Genomic DNA, 25,065 nt, shown 5'->3' with positions numbered 1-25,065 from the left:
TGCATACCATTTTACGTGTCACTGGGTGTTTCTTTGTCTAAATAAGTGATGGGATTAAGAAGGGCACTTTTTAGAATGAGTGCTGGGTTGGGTGACGTATCTAAGAGATGAATCACTGGGTTCTATTCCTGAAGCCAAGGCTACTCTGTATGTTAACTAATTTGGAAAAAAAAATTATTTTGAGAGAGAGAAAGAGAACAAGTGGGGAAAGGGCAGAGAGAGAGAGAAAAACCCAAGTAGGATTCACACTGTCAACACAGAGCATGAAGCAGGGCTTGATGTCATGAACTAGGAAGTCATGACCTGAGCCAATATCAAGAGCCAGACACTTAACAGACTGAGCCACCCAGACACTTTTACAGTAAGTTTATGCAGCAATAGATAACTAATATATAAAATATGGTGTTCTGGTACATTAAAATACAGCCTCATCAGTGAATGTCTGGTGCACCATTAATGAAGCAAACTGGAAATTCTTCATCTAACTAAAATACATGGTAGGTGCTTGCCAGCAGGCCAGGGAAATATAATCAACAGTATACTCTGTCTGATGGACTGAAACAGATTCAAAGTTTTGAGTTGATTATTTTTGCATAAATGAGAAACATTAATTGAATCAATTCAATAAGAATTAAGCCAACAAGATGCTCTATCCGCACAATTCCAAGTATTTAGTTTGATAAAAATTACAATGACCTAATGTCATGAGTCTCTTTAAGAAGCTATGTTTTTCTAAAAAAAAAAAAAAAAAAAAAGCTTTTTTCCATACTTCCCAGTTACACAGAAGAATCCTCTATACAATTTTGTCTCTCTCCTCTATATTCCTACTTAATAATATCACATAATAATAGTAATAAGCATGTCTAATATTTTTTAAAATTTTATTCATTTTAATGTTTATTTTGGCAGAGAGAGCATTTGGGTGAGAGAGAATGAGGGGAGGGTCAGAGAGAAAGGAAGAGAGAGAATGCAGGCTCCACACTGTCAGCTCAAAGCCTGATGCAGGGCTTGATCTCACAAACTGTGAGATATCTGAACAAAATTCAGGAGTCGGATGCCTAACTGACTAAGCCACCCAGGTGCTCCAACATGTCTGTAATATTTTACATAAATTTTACTCCTGTCATTTATGAATCATTGCATTTAACATGCATTTATTGTGCCCTATGTGTACGTTCAATGACAGGATGTTAAAATGGACGAGAGACCATATTTCTTGTGCACATCGCCATACTTAATTTTTACTGCACAACGACCATGTGAACTATTGATATTTTTCCCCGTTAGAGGAAAAGAAATTTGACTGCCATCTAGAACTTGAACCTTTTTGCCCTATCTGCAAATCCCATTTTTCTTTTTATTCACTAAAAGGAAAGGGCTTGCTTCTCTTTTAATAATCTAAAGCAGCCTTTAATGATGTTCTCCCAAGGCACCAAACTTTTTTTGCACCTTACTTTTATTACTTTCATCTTGTATTCATTTGTTTACTGTGCCTGCCTTATGGGATACAATCTCATTCTGCTTTGTTTCTTACCATATTCTCAGACCGCAAGCATTCCTATCACATGGTAGATATACAATACATGCTTTATACAAATAAATACAAATACATTACATAGCTGAATGAAAAGAAATAGAGCCCTTTGGCTTTATTTGAGGGACCTTCTGTGATTTGAAGATTTCTCTCTCCTCCCTAACATGCGCGTTTAACTAGGAAAGTGACAGTAAGAGATACACCGTAGGTTGTAATGTTTATGACACTTAACTTAGTCTTTTAAAAAAACTTCTAATAATACTTTACTTTTTAGAGCAGTTGTAGGTTCACAGGAAAATGAGCAGGTCACAGATTTCCCACAGAGCCCTGCCCCCATTTAGCTCCCATTATCAACATCCCCCACCAGAGCGGTACATTTCTTAGAGTTTATGAACCTGCATTAACACATCATAATCACCCAAAGTCCATAGCTTACATCAGGGTTCATTCTTGGTGCTGTACATTCTGTGCATTAGGACAAGTGTATAATGACATGTATCCATCATTATGGTATCAGTTAGAGCAGTTTCAGTGCCCTGAAAATCCTCCGTGCTCTCCCTCTCCTACCTCTCTCCCCTATCCTTGTCAGCCACTGATTTTTTACTGTCTTCATAGTCTTGCCTTTTCCAAAATGCCATTAGTCAGAATCGTATAGTATGTAGACTTTTAAAATCTGCTTCCTTCACTCGGCAATGCAGTCATCTTTGAAGCTGAAAAAAACTTTCTATGGTTTAAAAACAAATCACCAAACTTTGGATGCTATGAAATCACCACGCAATAGGAAGAACAGGCATCTGTAGTCCTACCCATTCCCAAGTGTCTCTCTTTCCCTAAAAGTCTTCCTGGAAGAGTGAAATTCAAGAAGTAGACCTAGGTTGGGATTGGAGTATGATCTGGAATGTCTGTAGTGTGTTTTGTTATTGTTTACTTTCTGTTGTTTATATGTGTGTCATTTGGAAGCTAAAAGGAGCAAACAGCTTTGTCCCACCTGTTACATATCCTGTGGGCAGGTGAGGCTGCAGAATCCATGTGGGCCTGCCTCTAGGTCAGGGTAAGGGGCAGCGGTTTACTTCCTTCCCTGTATTCCCAAGAAGCATAAGCATTAGAGAAAAGAGGTCCTGCCCTGCTTCTCCGAACCTCCTTCCTGCATCTGGGGGTTACACAGAGCCACCCAGTTTACACGCCCACTTAGTGTCAAGTAAAAGGGAGATGAAGGGAATCGCTACGGGAACCTCAGATGGTATAATTTGCTCTTTGGCTACCACAAGACCTTTCCATCTGCCTCAGTTTCAACATCTGATAAATTGGGGGAAAAGTACTTATCTCTCAGTTTTTATGAGCATGAAAATGCGTAAATATATGCGAAGTGTGTAGAAGAGTGCTTCATTTCTGCTTAGCCCATGTTAGTGTTATTTCTTTAAATACTAATTTATTAGTTATTATTTTTTTAAATAGCAATTTTCTCTACAAGATGTATTAGGAGCTAGAATACAATGTACCATCTGGTAAGAGTACTCCAGAGTCACTCTTCAAGAGAATATTTGTATTTCTTTTTTTAAACTATATTTTAATGTTTATTTACTTTTGAGAGGGGGAGGCAGACACAGAGAGAGAGAGGAGACACAGAATCTGAAGCAGGCTCCAGACTTTGAGCTGTCAGCACAGAGCCCAACACAGGGCTCAAACTCATGAACCGTGAGATCATGACCTGAGCTGAAGTCTGATGCTTAACTGACTGAGCCACCCAGGTGCCCTGAGAATCTTTGTATTTCTATACACAATGTGGACTAGCAGTAGGGTTGACATTCTGTTAAGGAGGCAATAAGCCTGGCCAAGTTCTTATCCACAGCGAAGGCCACACCTGTATAGCACTGAAGTCTGATTTTTTTGCTATTCCTATGACTCCTAATTAAAGATAATTTGCATAGGAAAATTTGCATAGTAATTACATTTCTGACATATTTTAAGTTAAGCGGAGTACATTAAAATATATATATTAATATACTTTTTTATTCCTACGGACACTTAGAAAATTAAAACATTCTTCTCCTGTTAAGTATTATTTTAAAATGGAAAATTTCTCTGACAGAAAAGCCACAATTTGTATTAACTCAGCAGCACTTAGTAAATTTCTACCTACATGCAGGATTTGTTCTGACCTAGAGTGCTAACCTACAGTTAGTTTAACAGAGATTGCTTTCATTGTTGTAAGTATGTGACTTTCTTGACAAAACTTTTTCTCATTTGTCTTGAAATGAAAAAAAAATATTAAAATCTTTTCTGTATCATATGTAGGGTCAACAACAAGAGCTATTGTGAGCAATGGCTTTAACTCTGAAATAAAATGTAGTTACATACTTAGCTATTTGGATTTTTCTCTAATTAAGGAGGGTAAAGCCAGAACTTCTGAGTAAAATATGGCATCAGACTATTGACATCTAGACTGTCATTTTCCAATTTTCTATCAATGATTGCCAAAAATAGATACAGAAGTTCAAAAACAAACACCACTGTTGAAACCTAATGAAAAAGATTTTCATTATTTGAAGATTTGGTAAGAAAAGATTAAACACAAGCATGAAGCAGACACTTGGCCTTAAAAACTGAAGCCAGCCTGACGGGCTCCCAAATGACAGTGGAGAATGGGGCTAACCTGGCCCATCACTGGCCCTCCACATTGGACTGCAGGAGCCACAGAGCCAAGGAAACTAAGCATCCACTGTCCTTCTCAACAATGACAATCCCGTGAGCAAGATGAGTCCTGCCTGCTTCCACTGCCTTGCCTCACCCTTGCTTCTCTCTCTAAATCCAAACAGAAACAGAAATAGCCAGTAAAAGGACATGGCAATAACTGATTGCATTCTGATTAGCAGAATTTGGATAAAAAGACTATTCCGAGTGGGAGCAGGTTTTGACTCCCATGCACACTATACTCTTTCATGCCAGAGAGTATAGCAAAATAAGTCAATTTTTAAAGCCTAGACCAGGACTCCGTAATCAAGAAGAGTCCATCTATACAGAGACATGTTCCATGAAATCTTAAAATACCCCAGAAATTAGGGACGCCTGGGGCGCTCAGTTGGTTCAGCATCCAACTTAAGCTCAGGTCAGGATCTCACACTTCATGAGTTTGACCCCTGTGTCAGGCTCTGTGCTGACAGCTCAGAGCCTGGAGCCCACTTTGAATTCTATGTCTCCCTCTCTCTCTGTGCCTCCCCCACTTGCACTCTGTCTCTCTCTCTCTCAAAAATAAATAAAGATTTTTTTAAAGACACTATAAATTGAGTTAGAGCCTCTATACAACAGCTTTCATTCTGAGTTAAGATTGGCGTACTGCTATGGCTGAAAACAAACGTTTCCTGGGAATAAGCGATTTTCTCCTAGGTACATACTTGTAGAAATGTATGCACACACGTATTGCAAGATATACACATGAATGTTTATTAAAAATAGGCAATACTGGAAATAGATAGCCCAAATACCCATCATTAGTAGAAAGCATAAATAAATTTCATTGTTTTTTGAGAAAGAAAGAGAGGGAGCACACATATTTTATCTTGTTTTTTGTGATAATAGCTGACTTTTTTTTAATCTGAAAAAGTCAGACGTTGAGACTGCTATCTGTGCATTATTTCATTTATTCATAACAATAATCTTATAATGTTGATAATATTATATTCACTTAAAAGCTGTGGGAATTGAAGCTGAACAGTGAGATTAAGCAACATGCCTAAGAAAGCAGTTAATTAAAAACACCAGTCTCTCTTATGCAGAAATCAATACCTTAACCAGTGTGTCATACTGCAGTGTACTAACTCAAATGTAGGGTTAACATGTAATCAGTCAGCAATCACTTACAGATTAATAAACTGACCTGATTTTGTATCTGCCTGACAGAGGCAGGTAAACTCCCCAAGACAAGAGGACTCTTAGTGGCTACTGGCACCTGTTAATCAGTCTGCCTCTGGTACACCCGGACAATCTGCACCTCTGTAGCTGAGGCCTCTGTCCCTGCACATATTAGATAACATTGTAACTAAACATTTAAGTGCCTCCTACTCCATAGATAGGATAAAATTCGTAAAATTCTTCTGTGTCCTCTTATTTTTAACCCTCAAGTTTAACACAGTACATAGCACACAGTAGGCGTTCAATAAGTGCTTGTTAGATTGAAAAGAATAAATACTGGAAAATATATGCATGCCACAAACAAGCAGTTCCTACCAAAATTTTATTTGAAAGATACTAAAAAATGTGTTTTCATGCAAATAGGCAGACTTCTATTGCTGTATTACAAATGGGCTAAAACCTTTGTAAAGGGTCCTTTCTCCACATTGGCCATACCATGCATATTTTTTGGATACTCTTCAGAAGACCAGCTTTGCTGAAAGTACCTGAGCTTTACAGTTTGCAATGCATTATATAATTAAGTTGTTTTCAACACTGTTGAAGGATAAGGTACCTGATAGACGCTCAGCATCTCAGCCTCTCTGAGCAAAACTAGTTTTATTCTGCCTTTTGGGAATAATAAACATAAAGATTCTGTTTCTAAATTAAATGCATTCGGCATCATAATTGGAAAGAAAGCATTTCACTATTCCAGATAACTTAAGAGAGGAGTCTCGATTTCATGTTCTGACAACGCCTATGTTATCAAACAATTAAAGAAGTTGTTCTTTTGGTGATAGACACAATGATCTGTGATAAATTTCCTGTCAGTTCTGCATTTAAGCGAGAGGTCTGACCATGGGTTAATCAGCATCTTGGTTAATGGGTTCCATATACATAGCAAAATAAAATACAAACTCATAACCTTAAGATTATGTTAAGCCTATACAATGTTTATATAAACATAATTCAGGAGATATTTCCAAGTCTCTCCATGCTTCTGTATTACCATTTTGATAACTATTTTTCATTTTCCCTGGTAGAACATCTAATAATTTAGAATTCATAGAATAATTCAACAATAAATTAGAATTCTAGTTAATATAGTTTGATTGTGAACACATTTACTCAGAAACAAAAAAAAAGGTGTGAATAATGCCTAAGGCCACTTATTATTAAAAAAATGGTGCTTTTTTAGTAAAGCAGCTGTTTCTCTCTGAGACATTGGCATTTATTTTGCTTAGACTTAGAACAGTAGGGAACAATAACTATCAGAGTTCCACTTTCAGTCTGTGCTTCTCTTGAAATATGAAAAGCACATAAAATTGATCAAATACTATCTTATCTCCTCATACTTTTCCTACCAACCCATCATTTACTTCTGGGTCTTCTCACTGAAGAACTCTTGCCTTCACCTAGGATTAAATATGTTATTAATATCATAAAACTCAGAAGACATTTAATAATGAACTGAGGGCCACCTGGGTGGCTCGGTCAGTTAAACGTCTGACTCTTGATTTTGGCTCAGGTCATGGTCTCACAGTTCATTAGTTCAAGGCTGCTGACAGCGCAGAGACTCTTTGGGATGTTCTGTCTCTCCCTCCCTCTCTGCTCCTCCCTGCTGTTCTCTCTCTCTCCATCTCTCTCAAAATAAACATTAAAAAAAACTTAAATAATGAACCAGAGAGGGTGATATACTTTATGCAAAATAAAATGAAGAAGGAAATTTGTATCTGATTTTATTTTAGTCCAGTTGTTGTTGAAATTACTATGAAGATGTCTGGAGGCAGTGGGGTCATAGGTATAAAACAAAGGGCACACCATGGCTATGCAGTTCTGCTGTTATTTTGTGATTATCTTAGCATGTTTTAATTTATTTGCTATAAATACTGGAGGCGAGAGGAGGAGAAATGTCAATATGATCCCTTCTTGGCTTTCTATTCTTGAGATCAGCCTTACCTGGACACAAAGGATTATGGATATTGCCTTCCTTTCTTCTTCCCACAAATATTTATTGATGCCTACTATGTATCTGACTTGAAAAGAGATGTCTGGAATAGTCAGAGACAAAGCAGTAAACAATCCTTGATAAGGCAGACAGTAAACAAAAGATCATTAATGAATGGTTTTGTGTCATGTCACATATTAGGAGTTAGTAAGTGCTAAGGAAAAGTTGACTGGGGGAAGTAGGGTAAGAGTGGAAGGACTTGAAGGGTCTTGAGAGTAGTTAAATGCTGTGATTTATAATGTGGAGGATCACACAGGTGTCTCGACTATCATGCAAGGTCCATCTTGCAAGGCAAGAATTTGGTGGAAAATTGCCAGTATATAAAAAATAGCTTGAGTGGATGGGCACAGCAAGATGAGGGCCATATAGCAGTATTGATGAGCAATTGATTGATAAGTAAGTTTTCTTAGTTGGATCACAGTTTTATATCCACTGGACAAATATCTTGGAGCAAGCAGCTCAGGCATTATTGTTCGCTTTAGTGTTGTTGAACAGAGCTTTAGATAATTATATCTATTCTGAATATTATTTAATATTGAAATTATGGTGGCTTCCATACTTATGTTAAACCTTAGTGTCTTAATTTTTGCAATGGGAGTTATAAGTGTAAATAAAATCAAACATGTAAGGCACTTATGTTGAATAAATACTCAGCACATTCTAGCTGATATTATTTTTACAGGGCCTTGATAAATAAAACTTACTATATGCATTTTGATGCCAGCATCAGAGAACCCAGGGTTTGATATCAGACTGCCTAATTTCAAATTCTGGAACATCGCTTGCTAGCTTGTCTTATGCTACAGACTGAAGACTTTCCTTAGTCAACTTTCCATGTCTCATAACTGGAATGTAAAAACACATTTTTGCTATTGGAATACCAGTGTCCAAAGCAAAGTGACCAAAACCAAAACAATGTGCTTGTCTAATCTACACTATTAACAATCGTTGCTTTATTTGCAGAATGACATGAATTACATAGCATCCAGTGGACTTCTATTCAAAGATGGCAAAAAACGGATTGATTACATCCTGGTGTATAGAAAGTCAAATATACAATATGACAAAAGAAACACATTTGAAAAGAACCTCAGAGCAGAAGGCCTGATGTTGGAAAAAGAGGTAGGTGCTTTAATAACACTAGTTGTGTGGTATAATACGCTGAAGATATATAATCTTGTATGTTTTAGTATGGGAAATGGATAGCACATGGCTTTATAAAATGTATAGTTATTTTCTCCCAAATGTAAAAGAAATACATATGTACAATCCCACTTAGATATGTATTCTTTTTTTACTTATACATTTCCGTAAATTTAAATATTTTTCAAATGGCATAACTGTTTTTATAGTTTTAAAAATTGAAAAAGGAATGACTATACCTATATAAAGTATAAAAAGCCCTATGAAAAGAAAAATGTTAAAAAGATGCCAAGCTGTTGTCTGGGTTTCAATATTGGAATGAATGATTTGCTTCTCAATCCTTTTTTTTTTTTAATGCTTTTATTTTTTTTTTGGAGTTTATTTTTTTCGGGCAGTTTTAGGATCACAGAAAAATTGAGAGGAAGGTACAGAGATTTCCCATAGAGCTCCTGCCCCCACACACTATCTCCCATTATCAACATCTCCCACCAGAGTGGTGCATTTGTTACAATTGATGAACCTACAGAGACTCCTTATTACCATTCATTTTACTCTTGATGTTGTACATTATGTGGGTTTGGGCAAATGTAACATGTACCCACCCTATGGTATCATGAAACATATTTTTACTGCCCTAAAAATACTGTGTGTTCTGCCTGTACATCTCTGTGCCACCATCAGCTCATTTTACTGTCTCCGTAATTTTACCTTTTCCAGAATGTCATATAGTGTAATTGTACAGCTCGGAGCCTTTCAGACTTGGTGTCTTTCCCTGAGTAGTATGCACTTAAAGGTTCCTCCATGTCTTTTCATGGCTTTATAGATAAGTTCATTTTATTGCTGAGTAATATTCCATTGTTTACATATACCATAGTTTGTTTATTCATTCACCTGCAGAAGGACATCTCTGTTGCTTCCGAGTTTTGACAATTATGAATAAAGCTGCTTTAAATATTCTCATGCAGGTTTGTGCGTGGACAGAGTTTTCAGCTTTTTGGGTAAATACCAAGGAGTGGATTGCTGGATCATATGCTAAAAGTATATTCATTTTTGTAAGAAGCCTTCATAATGTCTTCCCAAATGGCTATACGTTTTGCATTTCCACCAGCAACAAAGGAGAGCTCCTACTGTCCAGTTCCTCACTAGCACTTGCTGTTGTCAGTATTCTGGATATTGGCTATTCTAACAGGCGTCTAGTGTAGCTCATTTTTTATTTGCATGTTCCTGATGATGTATGAAGTAGAGCATCTCTTCATATGCTTATTTGCCATCTGTATATCCTGTTTGGTGAGGTGTCAAGACCTTTAGCTTATTTTTTAATTGAGTTGTTTGTTTTCTTATTGTTGAGTTTTAAGAGTTCTTTGTATATTTTGAAATAGCAGTTCTTTATCAGATGTGTCTTTTGTGAATATTTTCTCTAGTTTTTTACTTGTTTTATTATTTCCTTTGACATTATCTTTCAGAGTGGAAGTTTTTAATTTTAACCATGTCCATATCATTAATTATTTTTTTAATGGACTCTACTTTTGATGTTACATTTTAAAAAAGCATCAACAGGGGTGCCTGGTGGCTCAGTCAGTTAATCATCTGACTTTGGCTCAGGTCATGATTTTGTTTTTCTTAAGTTTGAGCCCCGCATCTGGCTTTGTGCCAACAGGTCAGAGCCTGGAGCCTGCTTCAGATTCTGTGTCTCCGTCTCTTTCTGCCCCTCCCCTGCTTGCACTCTGTCTCCCTATCTTAAAAATAAATAAACATTAAAAAAAAGTATCACCATACCTAAGGTCATGTAAGTTTTCCCCTAGGTTGTCTTTTAAGAGTTACATAATTTTACATTTACATTTAGGTCCATGATCCATTTTTTACTAATTTTTAGGAAGGGTGTAAGGTCTATGCCCATATGTAGTTACTTATTTTTTGCATGTAGATGTCCAATTGTTCCAGCACCATGTATTTAAAAAATGTTTTTGTTCCATTGTTTGACCTTTGACTTTCATAAATCACGATGTTTATGTGGGTCTGTTTCTAGGCTCACTGTTCAGTTGCATATCTACTTGTCTATTTATTCACTAAGACCACTATTGTAGCTTTATAGTAGGTCTTGAAGTCAAGTAGTGTCAGTCCTTCAAATTTATTCTGCTCCTTCAATATTTTGTTGGGTATCTGGGGTCTTTTTTTCTCTCTCTTTCCAAATAAACTTTGTCAATATCCACAAAGTAACTGACTGAAATTGTGATTGACCTTGCATTAAATCTATAGGTCAAGTTGAGAATAACTGGCATCTGGAAAATATTAAATCTTCCTTAATGAACTATTTCCCCACTTATTTACCTCTTCTTTGATCTTGTTAAATACAGTTGTGTAATTGTCCTCATATAGTTCTTGTATGTGTTTTCTTGGGCTTATACCTAAGTGGTTAGATCTTTGTGGTGCTACTGTAAATGGTATTGTATTTTTTAAATTTCAAATTCCACTGTTCGTGGCTGAAAGAAAGCATCTGGCTTTTTATATTAACCTTTTATCTTAAAATCCCTGTTGTAGTTGCTTATTAGTTCCAGGATTTGTAATTATTGTTATTGTTGATTTGTTTGAGATTTTTACATGAAGATTATGACATCTGCAAATGAAATAGTTTTATTTATTCCTCCCCTATCTGTGTACCTTTCTTTTCCTTTTTATACCATACTGTAATTGCTAGTACTGCCAGTATGTTGTTGAAGAGGAGCAATGAACAGGTGCTTTCCTACTAAGCATCTAGTTTCTCACCACTAAGTATGTTAGCTGTAGGTGTTTTGTAAATATTCTGTATCAAGTTGAGGAAGTTCCTCTCTATTCCTAATTTACTTAAAATTTTTATAATTAATGGGTGTTAGATTTTCTCAATGCTTTTTTGCATCTATTAATATGATCATATGATTTTTGCTTTTCTGCCCGTTGATGCGATGGATCACATTAATTGATCTTCAAATGTTGAACCAACTTTGCATACATAGGATAGACCCAATTGGTTGTGGGTATAATTCTTTTTATACATTATTGGGTTCTATTTCCTAATATTTTTTTGAAAAATTTTGCATATATGTTCATGAAAGATATTAGCCTGTAGTTTTTGTTTGTTTGGTTTTTTTCTTGGAGTGCCTTTGTATGATTTGGGAATGGTGCTGGGCTCATGGAATGAGTTAGGAAGTTTCCCCTCTACCTCTATACTCTGAAAAAGACTGTAGAAAATTGGCACATTTTTCCCCCTTAAATGTTAGGTAGAAACCATCAATGTACTCTTCAGAGCCTCATGCTTTCTGTTTGGGAAAGTTACTAGTTAATGATTCAGTTTATTAAATAGATATACATCTATTTAGGTTGTATACTGTTTGTATGTGACCTTTGGCAGATTATGTCTTTAAGGAAATTTACCCATTTCATCTGGGTTATCAAATGTGAGCATAGAGTTAGCCATAGTATCCCTTTATTAACCTTTTAGTTATAGCACAGTCCCGTCTTTCATTTCTGATATTGATAATTTGTGTCTTCTCTCTATTCTTCTTAGTAGTCTGACTAGAGGCTTATTGATTTACTGATCTAGTCAAAGAACCAAATATTCCATCAGTTTTTTCTGTTTTCAATTTTATTGGCTTATGCAAAAATTCTATTTTATTGAGATATTGTTGGCAAGATTTGTTATATTATACTCTTTTTTTCTTCTTCTTACTTTGTATATAATTTGATTTCTTTTTCTAGTTTCTTAAAATGGAAACTTAGATGATTGATTTTAAACCTTTCTTCTTTAATAATATATGCAGTCAATGCTATAAATTTACCCCTAATTACAGCTTTCACTATATTTAAAGTTTAAATAGTTTAAACTTTGATAAATTGTGTTTTTATTTTCATGTAGTAGAAAAATATTTTTCCCTTCTCTGGAGCTTTTGTATTTGTCCTATGTGTCATTTGTAAGCATGTCATTTAATCTGTATATATTTGGGGATTTTTCAGTTATCTTTCTGTTGTTGGTTTCTAGCTTAATTCCACTGTGTCTGAGAGCAGACACTGTATGATTTCTAACCTTTTAAATTTGTTAAGATGGGTTTTATGGCACAGAGTAAAATCCATCTTCTTGAATGGTCATGTGAGTTTGAGAAAAATGTGCATTCTCCTGCTGTTGGATAAAGGAATTTATAGATCTCAGTTACACCCAGTTGATTGATGGTGTTATTGAGTTCAACTATTTCCTTACTGGTCTTCTGCCTGTTGGATCGTCTATTTCTGATAGAGGAGTGTTGAAGTCTCCAACTGTGATAGTAATTCATTTGTCTCTACTTGAAGTTCCATCAGGTTTTGCCTCGCATAGTCTGGCCTTCTTATTTGGTGCATACATGGCAAAGATTGTTATGTCTTCTTGGAGAATTGGCTCCTTTATCATTATGTGATGCTCTTCTTTATCCCTGACACTTTTTTCTTTCCTTGAATGCTTTTCTTAAGTGTTCTTTAAAGAATGTTGTACTTTTCTGGTGAAACAATAAAACTATTAATGCTCCTAGGAAAAAAAAGGAAAATAAAAAGGAGGTAAAACATATCTTTCATACTCCTATTATCAAAAAAAAAAAAAAACTCCTGCTATTTTAGTTAAACCTCTAAGGTCTTAAAAAATACATATTAAATACATATTTATTATGTAACAGAATGAAAACATGTTAATGTGAAAAATTGAAAGTAAAAAACATGCAAAATAAGGAGTCAAAATTCACATCTACTATCTCCCAAATCATATCCTTTTATTTTTTTTGTGGCGTTGTTAATATTTTTTTTTTGCTGGGTGCCCCTCAGTATATTTTCTAGATATGTACAAAAATGCATATTTTTAAGAAAAAATTAGTCATGATATGCATTATATTCTACTACTCAATTCTGTTATTTAACAATATATTATGAATATCTTAAGTTGCCATTATATTTATTTATTTTTATTTATTAAGGTATTTTTCTTTTTTTTTCTTTTATAGTTTATTGTCATCTTGGTTTCCATATAACCAGTGCTCAGCCCAACAAATGCCCTCCTCCATACCCATCACTCCCTTCCCCTCTCCCCCACCTCCATCAGCCCTCAATTTGATCTCAGTATTCAAGTCTCTCATAGTTTGCCTCCATCCCTCTCCGCAACTATTTTTTCCCCTTTCCCTCCCCAATGGTCCTCTGTTAAGTTTCTCCTGTTCCTCTTATAAGTGAAAACATATGGTATCTGTCCTTCTCTGACTGATTTATTTCACTTAGCATAACACCCTCAAGTTCCATCCACAAATTGCCATTATATTTAGATGCAACTCATTTCTTTTTTACTAGGTATATACTATTACAGCTTGGGGATTTAGTCAACCATTTTGTTATCCAGAGAAAAATTTCAATTACATATTTGAGGGGCTCCTAATTTATTACAAGTGGGATTTAACTACTTTTCTAAAAACTGAGACAGACAAAGTGAAAAACTTTGGATGATTTCTTTCATTAAATATATAAATAACTTGCTAATAAGTATTATGGAATAGAATGCTCACTGGTACTTAGATATGACATTGGAGCCCCCACTCTTTTTTTCCACAAGACTGCTTCTATGATTAGCCTTCTAAGGAACACATTAGGAAATACAGAACTATAACTTGAGATGGATCTAGAGAACTGACATACTTATTAACAATTTTTAATATATATAAAATAACAGTACAGTGCCTTGACTCTTTACCAGGTAAGAATTTATTCACACACTGCCTAATGTTACAAAATTGGGCAAGTTGAATTCTGGTCTCAATTTCCATTGATTCCTTTAGTTCTGTTTTCTTTTTTTGTCTCTTCTGGGAATTTTAATGCAAAATATCCATACCACCAGACTAATTCAATCAGGAGGTACTTATTTCCAAAGTCTTATGAACTCAGTCTTGTAATAAGATTTTATTTCCCTGTGATTTCTCCTCCATACAAACAATTAATCATTTCCTCATCCATTCCCAGAGCAATTTATACATACATTCTATTACAACATTGATAGTTATTTTGCTCACAGATCTCCAATTATTTATCACTTCAGCAAATAATTGTGACAGGTACTATCCAAGCTTCTGGGGACCCAATAAGTAAAGTAGACCTTGTCCCTGGCTTCACTGAACTTACAATCTCCATGTGAGTCAGTTGTGGCAACTGTGTAATTATAAAAGAGGTATGACTTGGCTCAGTCTCCACCTAGTTTTCTGGGCAGAAAGTCCAGATTTTCTTTTTAGTCTTCCTCTCCCTTGTTCTTCCACTTTTTTCTTAGGAATAAGACAGGATGTTATTTATCCAAAAGGAGTCCTGTTCTGCTTTTAAAGGGAAGTCCATTCACCCTTGAGCTCTCACTCTTTAGTCACTGCCAAAAGATGTTTTTTTTTTTTTTTTCTTTTTGTTTGGTCTAGATTGGCTCTCAGCAGCACAGTGTTTCTAAGTGTACTGTTGTTGCTGGACTGACTTTTTTTTTAATTCTGGGTCCCACAATTGCAGCTCTTTCAGTTCATATTTATAGGCTGGGATTTAGTTCCCATGATTCAATAAAGTATCGTGACACATAGATGATCAGGGAGTATATTCAGTCTCATCTGCACATTTCATTGAAATTCACCATCTCCACAAACTGAAGCCATTGCGCTGAGCACAAGTTATCAGCTTCTGCTTCCTTTTTCTTCCCATTTACCTCCGTACTAAGGTAAATGACTTTTTGCTTCCTGACAGTGGAAAGTGTTAAGGCTACTCTAGTTCTCCAGAATAGATATTAATTGTTTTGAAACAGAATTGGGGATTTGTATGTCTTCCTTCCAAAAAGGGTCTAAAAGCACTATGACATTTAATCCAAAACTCTCAAAGTAACTCTGCCTAACCAAGCAAGGGAAAGTGCTGCAAATTAAAAAAAAAATCTTATTACACTCTTTACTCTTGACCAATATTTGCATAGCTAAGGATATTACCATAAATGGCTTTGCCTAATAAAGCTATTATTATTGAAATACTTTCAATATCTATTTATGGATACAATGTCTAAAATTCTCCTTAAGAAGATATTTTTCATAATTTCAAACTGTGATAAGTGACCTTAAAGACAAGTAGATGATGTTAGAATGATTTATATCAAGGGCAGTGATCTAGTCTGGAGAATGAGGGAAGACCATAAGTGAAGTTGAAGAAATAAAATTTGAATTGAGGTTTGAAGATGAGTTGTACTTAAAATAAGTTGAATTAAAGGGCTAGATATGATTTTAAGCACTGACAGAACATTATAATCACCTAGGGATCTCTTAATCTATTAGTGGTGAGTCCCATCATAACAGAATCAATCGAATATCATGATGGTAGTGAGAAGAAGGACACTGGCATTTTTCAATATCAGAATGGAAGGAGCCTAGGTAACTTGGAACTTGGGAAGAATGCTGAGGGCTAAATAATTACTTGTAGTAGTAGAAGACTTCTGATAATTTTCTTAAGAAAATGGGAAAATATTGAATAATTTTAAGTGGGGCAGGATCATGACCATATTTGTTTTCTAAGAAAATACCTTGAGTTGGTGAAAAGAGCATAGATTTGAAGAGCAATATTGGAGGTACAGACATCATGACTGGCATTAGAGAGGGAGAGAAAAGAGTAGATTTGATAAATATGGAAGTTAAAATTTAGATACTCAGTGGTTTGGTTATGACAGGAAAAGAAAAGTAGATCTCAAGGATAACTTGGGATTGTGGCTTGAGCAATTTCTTTCTTCATTCAAGGAGCATTAATGAAGTAACTATAAAAATATGCCACATTCTGAGGATAAGTGAGAACTAAGATAAAAATGGGCAATATTCTCGGGGGAATAGGGAAACCCTAAATAGACACAAAGAATGGCAATTATTAAAACAGAATAATTTTGGGGCACCTGGGTGGCTCAGTTGTTTAAGCGTTTGACTTCAGCTCAGGGCATATCTCACAGTTCAATGGTTTGAGCCCTGCGTCTGACTCTTCACTGACAACGTGGAGCTTGCTTGGGATTCTTTCTCCCTCTCTCTCTCTGACCCTCCACCATTCTTTCCCTTCCCCTCAAAAATAAAAATTTTAGATTTGAAAAATTTAAAAAATTAAGAAAAAACAATAATTTATATAGGGAATGTGGCTAGGTAGTTGTTTTAGCATGGGTCATCTGAAAGAATGTGCTCTAAATGAAAAGGAGTGCATCATGGGAAGATAAGGAGACAGAAGACTATCTGCAGAAGGAACAGCCGTATAATTCTGCTGTTGGCCAGGAGACAGCTCATTTGGGGGAAAAGTGGGACAGAATTATGGGAATAAAGATCATAAGATAGTAATTGAGGGACCCTTAAGAAATACAAGTAGAAAATGTTTGCAATCTGTGGTAGACCCCAACGAGGAGTCTGAGCCGAAGGTAAATGCTTTAGTCTTTAGAGTACAGATGGTAGTAAAAGTCATGTATTAGGATGAAACCACTAGAGAGAATGAGATAAAAAAAGAGTGTAGAAGTGAGGTTCTAGAAGGTAGGAGGGGAGAGGAGACACTTGCAGGAGTAGGACGTAGGTGGAAGAGGCAGAGGTGATGAGGAGTCACAGGGAGAGGTGGTTATCAGGAGTAAAATACTGCTGAGAAGTCCAGTAAGACAAGAAAGAGGGTGGTGCCATTGGAAGTTGTGGAGAGCTTTAGTGAAAACAATGAGAATCATCTCTCCTGGGAGACGACATGCAAGCGAAAAGGACATGAGTTGAAGAGCCACGGGGGCGGGGGTGGAAAAACAGGCAGCAGCAAATGTCATCACCTTGCTCTGTGGTGGGAGGATGAAGAACAAGAGCCACTGAGGGGGAAGAGGTCTCCTGAGGTTTTGCTTCTCTATGAGATGCTTACATGATGATGGGAAGATCCAGGGGAGAAGGGTGGAGGCAGGAGTGAAAGCAAGTGGGGGAGGAAAACAAAGGGCTTAAGGTAGAAAGACAGGGGGAATGGAATTGGGAGCCTGTCAGCGGGTATCAGACTTGTTAGCTGAAAAGTAAGCATATCCCTTAGGGAACTAGTCCCCATTTTTTTAAGGCTTTGAATTTTTTTAATGTTTATTTATTTTGGGGAGAGAAAGACAGAATGTGAGTGGGGGAGTGGCAGAGAGAGGGAGACACAGAATCCGAAACAGGCTCCAGGCTCTGAGCCGTCCGCACAGAGCCCCATTCCGGGCTCTAACTCACAAACCTTGAGATCATGACCTGACCCAAAGTCAGAAACCCAACCGAGCCACCCAGGCACCCCATAAGTCCCCATTTTTTAAAATTTACATTCACCAAAGCTAAGCACTGAGTCTGGCAGAGAATAGGTTTCAAATCCTCATTATACTACATGTTGACATGGATAATTTCTAGACAAGCTCATCGTCAATAGACAATGATCCATATGTAAAGGCCCTATGAATGAATAGGTGTATGATCTGTAATTGTGTCCTAAGTACATTTCCAGATCATACGAGCTATTCGTCTTCTTAGAAGAAGCTTACTTGTACAAGCTGCCCCATTCTGTTTCCTTTCAGCTCTGTGCCCCAAACTCGCAGAGAGTGACTTTATAAAAACTCAACGTTTAAATTTCCTCTATCTCAAGAATGACTATTCTACCTCTTGAGAAGTTTGGATGGAATAATTAAATAATAATGTGAAGTGTGAAGGTGGTGGGTGTGTTGTTTCTTTGTGAAAGCCTGCCTTCATCAGAGCAAAACAGAATAGTGCCATATTGGGAGCTTTGGACTCCAAGGGAGAAGGTAATCCTTCTACTGGCAACACCATCCCTTCCCAGCCCCCTGCTCAGTAGCTGCAAGAAAATGAACTACTTTTGTTTTGTTTTAAGTAGAGGTATAACAAAAGAGAAATTAATTTGAGGAAGTTATAAAAGAAGACAATTCATGCTGCTTGAGAAAGATCCATATATATATATTTAAACCTAAGTCATACAAAATTAGAAATGTTCTAGCTGTATGTGCACTTAGCTTGACATTTCACTTGTTGATGGTAGAGTTAATGCAGAAACATCCTTCTAAAGCATCTCCTTTATTTAAGTGTATTAGATTTTTTTTCACATCTTAAAGATTGACAGGAATGAATTAATAATCAGTGCTATGCCAGCTATTCATGATGCTAATTTGAATTTTGACATGGCACCTCTTCCAGAATAATTCTGGCTTATTTGCACTCTGTTTCCATCATCTCTGGGTTAGGTACAAGTTACATAGAATGTGTACTCAAAATAAGTTAACTCACTCACTCATCCATTCAACAAATGCTTGCTCAGTGAGTGACTACCATGTGCCTAGCATAGAATTAAACACTTGGTATACATAAATAAATAAAATGAAGATCCCTTCTTTTATGGAACCTACATAAATAAATAGATTCACTTATTAGGAAAGATAACAAATACTACAGGGGAAAGAATAGACAAGGTAAGAACAATGAGGCAAGGACAGGCAAGTCATAGTCAGTGACCAAATGATAGCAGGAGAGTGAGTGAGGGGGAACATAGTAGGAGAGGATGGTGAGCAAGGTATTGAGGCTGTAATTATAAAGGGCTGTGTAGGTCACTGAAAACACTTTGGCTCTCCCTCAGAATGAAATAGGGCTCTGAGGAGTTATATGATCTGAGTTACATTTTAAAGAACACCCTGGCCATTATGCTATGAATAGATTAATGGAGGCGAGAATGTGGGCAAAGGCTCTGTTGGACAGCCCTGCAACAGCGTAGGCCAGGGATGGTGGGGGCGTAGACCAGGGTGGGAGCCACGGGAAGTGGAGAGTGATCAGATTCTGCCTGTATATTCTGTAAGGTAAAACAGATCAGGAGCCATCTGGTAGTATGAAACCCAAGCTCTCCTGCTGTGGAGGTTAAACCTTCTCAGACCTCTCCCAACACATGTCACTCACACATTTTTTATGCTGTGACTGTACTCTAACAACCAACATACCGAGGCTTCAGAGACCGTGATGCTTTGAGGGAGAATGAGATCTCCATTCATACAAGAATAAGCTCTAGCTCCTGGAAAGCTTTTGTTTTTTTGTTTTGTTTGATCCCAGGAGCTGTCTGTTTCACAGTAGAGATCCCTGCTTTCAAACTCATGTGGAACCACTGAAGGGAATGCGATGATCAAATAACAGTACATTTCTCACAGGCTTCTTTATTCAGTCTTAAATCATCCTACACATAGAATGTGTCAGTCTTGTGTAGATTGGTTTTTGTCTGAGTCTAGACTCACCCATTTTCATGGAGGCCTCACTTCTGGATTCTAAGGAAAATGGTTGCTGAAAAAAACCCCACCTCCCAGCAAACAAGCAATAACATACAGGTGTAGGATAATTTTTAAAAATATTTTTAATGTTTATTTTTGAGAGAGAGAGATAGAGATAGAGTATGAGTGGGCAAGGGGAGAGAGAGAGGGAGACACAGAATCTGAAACAGGCTCCAGGCTCTAAGCTGTCAGCACAGAGCCCGATGCAGGACTTGAACCTACAAACTGCGAGATCATGACCTGAGCCAAAGTCAAGTGCTTAAGCAACTGAGCCACCCAGGTGCCCGTAGGATAATTTAAATATACATAAAGGAAGGGATAACTTTTAAAGGGACTATAGTCTACTGATATATAGTATTATTACAATTTATATCAAGTTTATATTACCAGAAAAATATTTTAATTATTCAATAATAATTCACTCTACTTTAGTGTTTTCCCCAAATTATAGGTTACTACTTTTATACTTGTATAATTCAAAGGCCTGTTACTGAAGGTTTAGAAAACCAAGGGATAAAGATGAATCTGATAGGGATTTATGAAGAAAAAAGAAAAAGAGAGTGCTAGAGAAAGATACTAGTGAAGTTTTGAAATTAGGTATTAGTTTGGCTGGGGTCTGATATAAAAACATGACCTCAACAGAAAATGAACAGCCCTGGATAGCCGGTTATACTTGGGTACTCTATATGTCTCATCTCTCATAACACTCACGGCAGCTCTGTAAGTTAAAATCATCGTCTCCATTTCTCAGGAGAGAAAACAGGATCAGAGAGGTTAGGTAATTTCCTCAAGCTCACAGAATTAAGTAAATGGTAAATATGGAATTTGTCCCTAAGTCTTTGTGATTGTACCTAAGTCTATGTTCTGTCTACCATATCATGTAATTACTTCCAAGGAGGCAATTAGGATCAAAGAAATTGTGCTTGGTGAGGAAAAGGCGAGTTGATATAACACCAGTGGCCAAAACCATAATTTTTTAAAAGAAAAATCTTTTGAATGTAAGAAATTTTGTATGGCTTAAGCAGGATAAACTATGATAAAACATGAAACTCTTTTTTCACTTGCCTCAATGAAGGAGTCATTTAAATGCCTATGCTTTTTCTGTTTTAGAAGTTTCTTGATTCTGTCACTTCTGCACAGAAACCTTTCAACCAAGTCTGGAAGAGTCACTAAAAAGAACCCAGAGATAATATCATAATTGTTCTCCTTTTCCTTTCTAGATAGGTAAAAAATATATACATATTTTACACAAATTGTTATTTGAATAAATTAATGCTCATTTAAAAAATTTTTTTTAAGTTTATTTACTTTTGAGAGAGAGACAGAGCATAAGCAGGGGAGGGACCAAGAGAGAGGGAGACGCAGAAGCCGAAGCAGCTCCAGGCTCAGAGCTGTCAGCACAGCGCCCTGTGTGGGGCTCAAACTCAAGAACCATGAGATCATGGCTCATGACTGAGCCAAAGTTGAATGCTTAACTGACTGAACCACCCAGGTGCCCCAAATCAATGCTCATTTAAAAAAATTCTACGTGCTATTTTCTCAAGCATAGTTAATATGTATGACCTTGGTCTGAATTCTAAGGCCTGTTGATATTTAATACACAGTGTCTTCTCTGCCATTGTCAATTTTATGTCCATCATTCTTTACCTAAAATTTAAAACATATTTAAAGTAGGAAAGCCCTTTGGAAATTGTACTTATGTGCAAACATTTTTGCTATTTTTCCCATGATGATTTGCAAAATAGAAATACTTCAATAAGTTATCAGGAAAAAAATAATCCATAGTCCAAAATCTTGGAAATTTACTTTTTCACCATCTTGGATATTTTTAGTAAGTATATGCCTGTTAAAGTGTCTCACAAGTCCTTTAGGGAGAAACTAAAAATTCATGATCATGAAATAGCCTGCCTCTTTTTTAATAGTACTCCATGGAATAAATTTTAGCAAATGCTAGTTTGTGAAAGTGTCTGCCCAATGGCAATAATTCCCTCTATATTTGAACATTAGTCTGATGATTATCCCATGGCACTCTAATAGTACTTTTTGTATCATTTGTATCATGATAGGTAATACAAATTTGAAATACTGTTTGGCCAAACTTGTGAAATTAGCCGCATCTAAAGCATAGGACTTTATGAATGTACAGATATGAAACTGTATGAAAAATATTTTATAATTAAACTGATAAGTTTCTTCTATGCTTTTGAGATTTTAAGACTGTTATGTTTCCTGAGAAGTTCCATCTAGGTGAAATTTATTTTTATTTATTAAAAAAAAATTTTTAATGTTTATTGTTGAGAGTCAGAGAGTGAGCGAGGAGGGGCAGAGAGAGAGGGAGACATAGAATCTGAAATAGGCTCCAGACTCCGAGCTGTCAGCACAGAGCCTGACGTGGAGTTTGAACTCACAACCCATGAGATCATGACCTGACCTAAAGTCTGATGCTTAATCGACTGAGCCACTCCAGTGCTTCTTCTAAATGAGATTTAAATAAACAATGTTAACCAGGGGTAACTGGGTGGCTCAGTCAGTTAAGCATCAGACTCTTGGTTTTAGCTCAGGTCATGATATTGTGGTTCATGAGTTTGAGCCCCTCATCGGGCTCTGTGCTGACAGGTCAGAGCTTGGAATCTGCTTCGGATTCTGTGTTTCCCTCTCTCTCTGCCCCTGCCCCATTCATCTTCTGTCTCTTAAAAAATAAATGAGCATTAAAAAAGTTAAAAAAAAAAAACCCAATAATCCTTTTGCTGGAGGCACCTGGGTGGCTCTGTCGGTTGAGCATCTGACTCTTGATTTCGGCTCAGGTCATGATCTCACAATTTGTGAGTTCAAGCGCCTTGTGAGACTCTGCACTGACAATGAGGAGGCTGCTTGGGATTCTCTCACTCTCTCTTCTCTTCCTCCCTCCCTCTCTCTCTCTCTCTATCTCTCCTTCTCTCTCAAAATAAATAAATAAGCATTAAAAGTCATTTAGAAAAACCTTTTGTCTGAATCAAAGATTCTTAAGATTTTATGGACTAAAAGGTTAAAGTAAGTGTACAAATTTGACAGATCTCTAAGGTAATAGACTTGGGGCCCTGGGTGGCTCAGTCGGTTGAACGTCCGACATCGGCTCAGGTCATAATCTCATGGTTTGTGGGTTCGAGCCCCACATCAGGCTCTGTGCTGACCACTAGCTGAGAGCCTGAAACCTGCTTCAGATTCTGTGTCTCTTTCTCTCTCTCTGCCCCTCCCCTGTTCATGCTCTGTCTCTCCCTGTCTCTCAAAAATAAATAAATGTAAAAAAAAAAGAGAGAGAGAGAGATTCTAAGGTCATGGACTTGCATGATTTATATTCCATTTTTCCCAGGATTTTCATAGGAGTTGGCAAATAATAGAAACTCAATAAAATATGCCAGAAGAATAAGTGAATGAATTAAAGAATGACTGTTGGCAACTGTCAGTGTTCTTTATTCCCTCTGAGCAGGATCATGATAAAGCATCCAATAAGATTACCTTCAGATTCTTGATTGGCTCATGATTTCTCTGACTGTGTATTCTGGATCTTGATAACAATCAATATGAGGAAAGTGCACTAACTCACATAGGTGATTATTGTATGCATGCCATGGCATTATTACATTTTATGAAGGTGTTGCTGTATTGAGACTTTTTATTCACCTTAATCCCCTTTAAATCAGTGACAACGGTTTATGTGGAGACAAGGTTACTATGTTTCTTCCTTTCAAATCAAATTGTGGCACAGTATGATCAGCTCTGATTCTATATAATGGTGCCTGTCTTTGTGTCCTTTGCAGCCAGCTGTTGCAAACCCTGATATCATGTTTATTAAAATTCATATTCCTTGGGACACGCTGTGCAAGTATGCAGAGAGGCTAAATATCAGGATGCCCTTCAGGTACTTTCAAATTTTACTTCATTCTGTTACAATATATATTTAGATGAGTCTGTTTTCTGAAAAACTTTAGAGCAAGAAATGTAACTCTTTCTATAGAGGAAATGCTTTTTCTTCCAAATTTTAGAATTTCTTGGACACTTTTTTTTTCTTTTAATATGTTTACCAAATGTGGTAAACCTTACGGTCCTTTGGATGCTTCATATCATTTCTAGGTGGACTTGCCTAGAGGGAGGGAAAAAGTTGATCCAAAGATTAATCTCATTTCTTTTTTCACACAGGTTAACAAAACTCTGTTTTTGTAGAAGGCAGGAAACATAGGGTGTAGCATCCATTTGTTAACAAATACAGTGTTTTTCATGGTGTTACAGTTACCAAGAATCATTCCTGGTTGCAGTTCAACCCCATGGTTTCTCAGCTCTGTCCTCAGTACCAGAGGACAAATGGAGATGAGAAGTCTACTCCATTCAATTCTTCCTATAGACAAAGATTGAGGTGACCTGAGTTTCCTTTTATTGTGTATCCTGTGTTATATGCAGAATAAATCACTTCCTCCATAACTTCTCAAAGTAAAAATCAACAGTGTTCCTACTATGTGCAAAGATACAAAACTTTATGCTTTTTTGGAACTCAATGTGCTTCATTATCTGATAAGAGGGTTTAGAAGGAGTAACAAGACATCAAGTAAAAGAGCCTCTAAATAATGAATATGAATGAACAGTAAGAGCACAGTACAAACATACAGAGAAATGTCTCAGACCTTGTAGAATGAAAGACACCAATTCTGGTAAGAGTGCTGACATCCTCAAGTCTTGTGAAAAGCTTCAGTGTTATTCAAGATAAAATATGAGATAGTATTTCCCTCCTTTTAAAACTTCTTTTTAATGCTTATTTATTTTTGAAAGAGTAAGACACAGAGCGTGAGGAGGGGAAAAGCAGCAAGAAAGGGAGACACAGAATCTGAAGCAGACTCCAGACTCTGAGCTGTCAGCACGGAGCCCGATGCCCGTTTGAACCCATGAATTGTGGTTCATGACCTGACCCAAAGTTGAACACTTACTGATGAGCCACCGAGGAACACATGTGATCATATCTTTTTAGTCATTTGAAACACCTGAGGCTTTGATAGTTGCAAACTCAGTCATTGTCCATAAAACAGAAATTGATTAAGCATTCACAACTACTGAAGAATCTTACTGACAGTTTTAGAATTGGATACCCAAACTGGCTCATCTTCAAATTTGGCTTAGAGTTTAAAATTTCTCTTTAAATATGATATTTAGGAAAAAAAC

At 36.6% G+C, this 25,065-nt stretch overlaps 1 protein-coding gene across 1 annotated transcript in view; it reads left to right on the top strand.

Annotated features, from left to right (window-relative positions):
• ANO3 (anoctamin 3) overlaps positions 1-25,065 on the top strand; it is a 258,575-nt gene that overhangs the window by 120,068 nt on the left and 113,442 nt on the right. The window contains exons 5-6 of the mRNA XM_029915555.1: positions 8,394-8,552; positions 23,676-23,776. Of these exons, the coding sequence (XP_029771415.1) occupies positions 8,394-8,552; positions 23,676-23,776 (260 nt within the window). The remainder of the gene's footprint in view (positions 1-8,393; positions 8,553-23,675; positions 23,777-25,065) is intronic.

This window comes from Suricata suricatta, chromosome 11, assembly GCF_006229205.1.
Source record: "Suricata suricatta isolate VVHF042 chromosome 11, meerkat_22Aug2017_6uvM2_HiC, whole genome shotgun sequence".
NCBI classification, from domain to species: domain Eukaryota; kingdom Metazoa; phylum Chordata; class Mammalia; order Carnivora; family Herpestidae; genus Suricata; species Suricata suricatta.
Note: the sequence above shows the minus strand (reverse complement) of the source record. Positions and strands in the feature narration are given on the sequence as shown.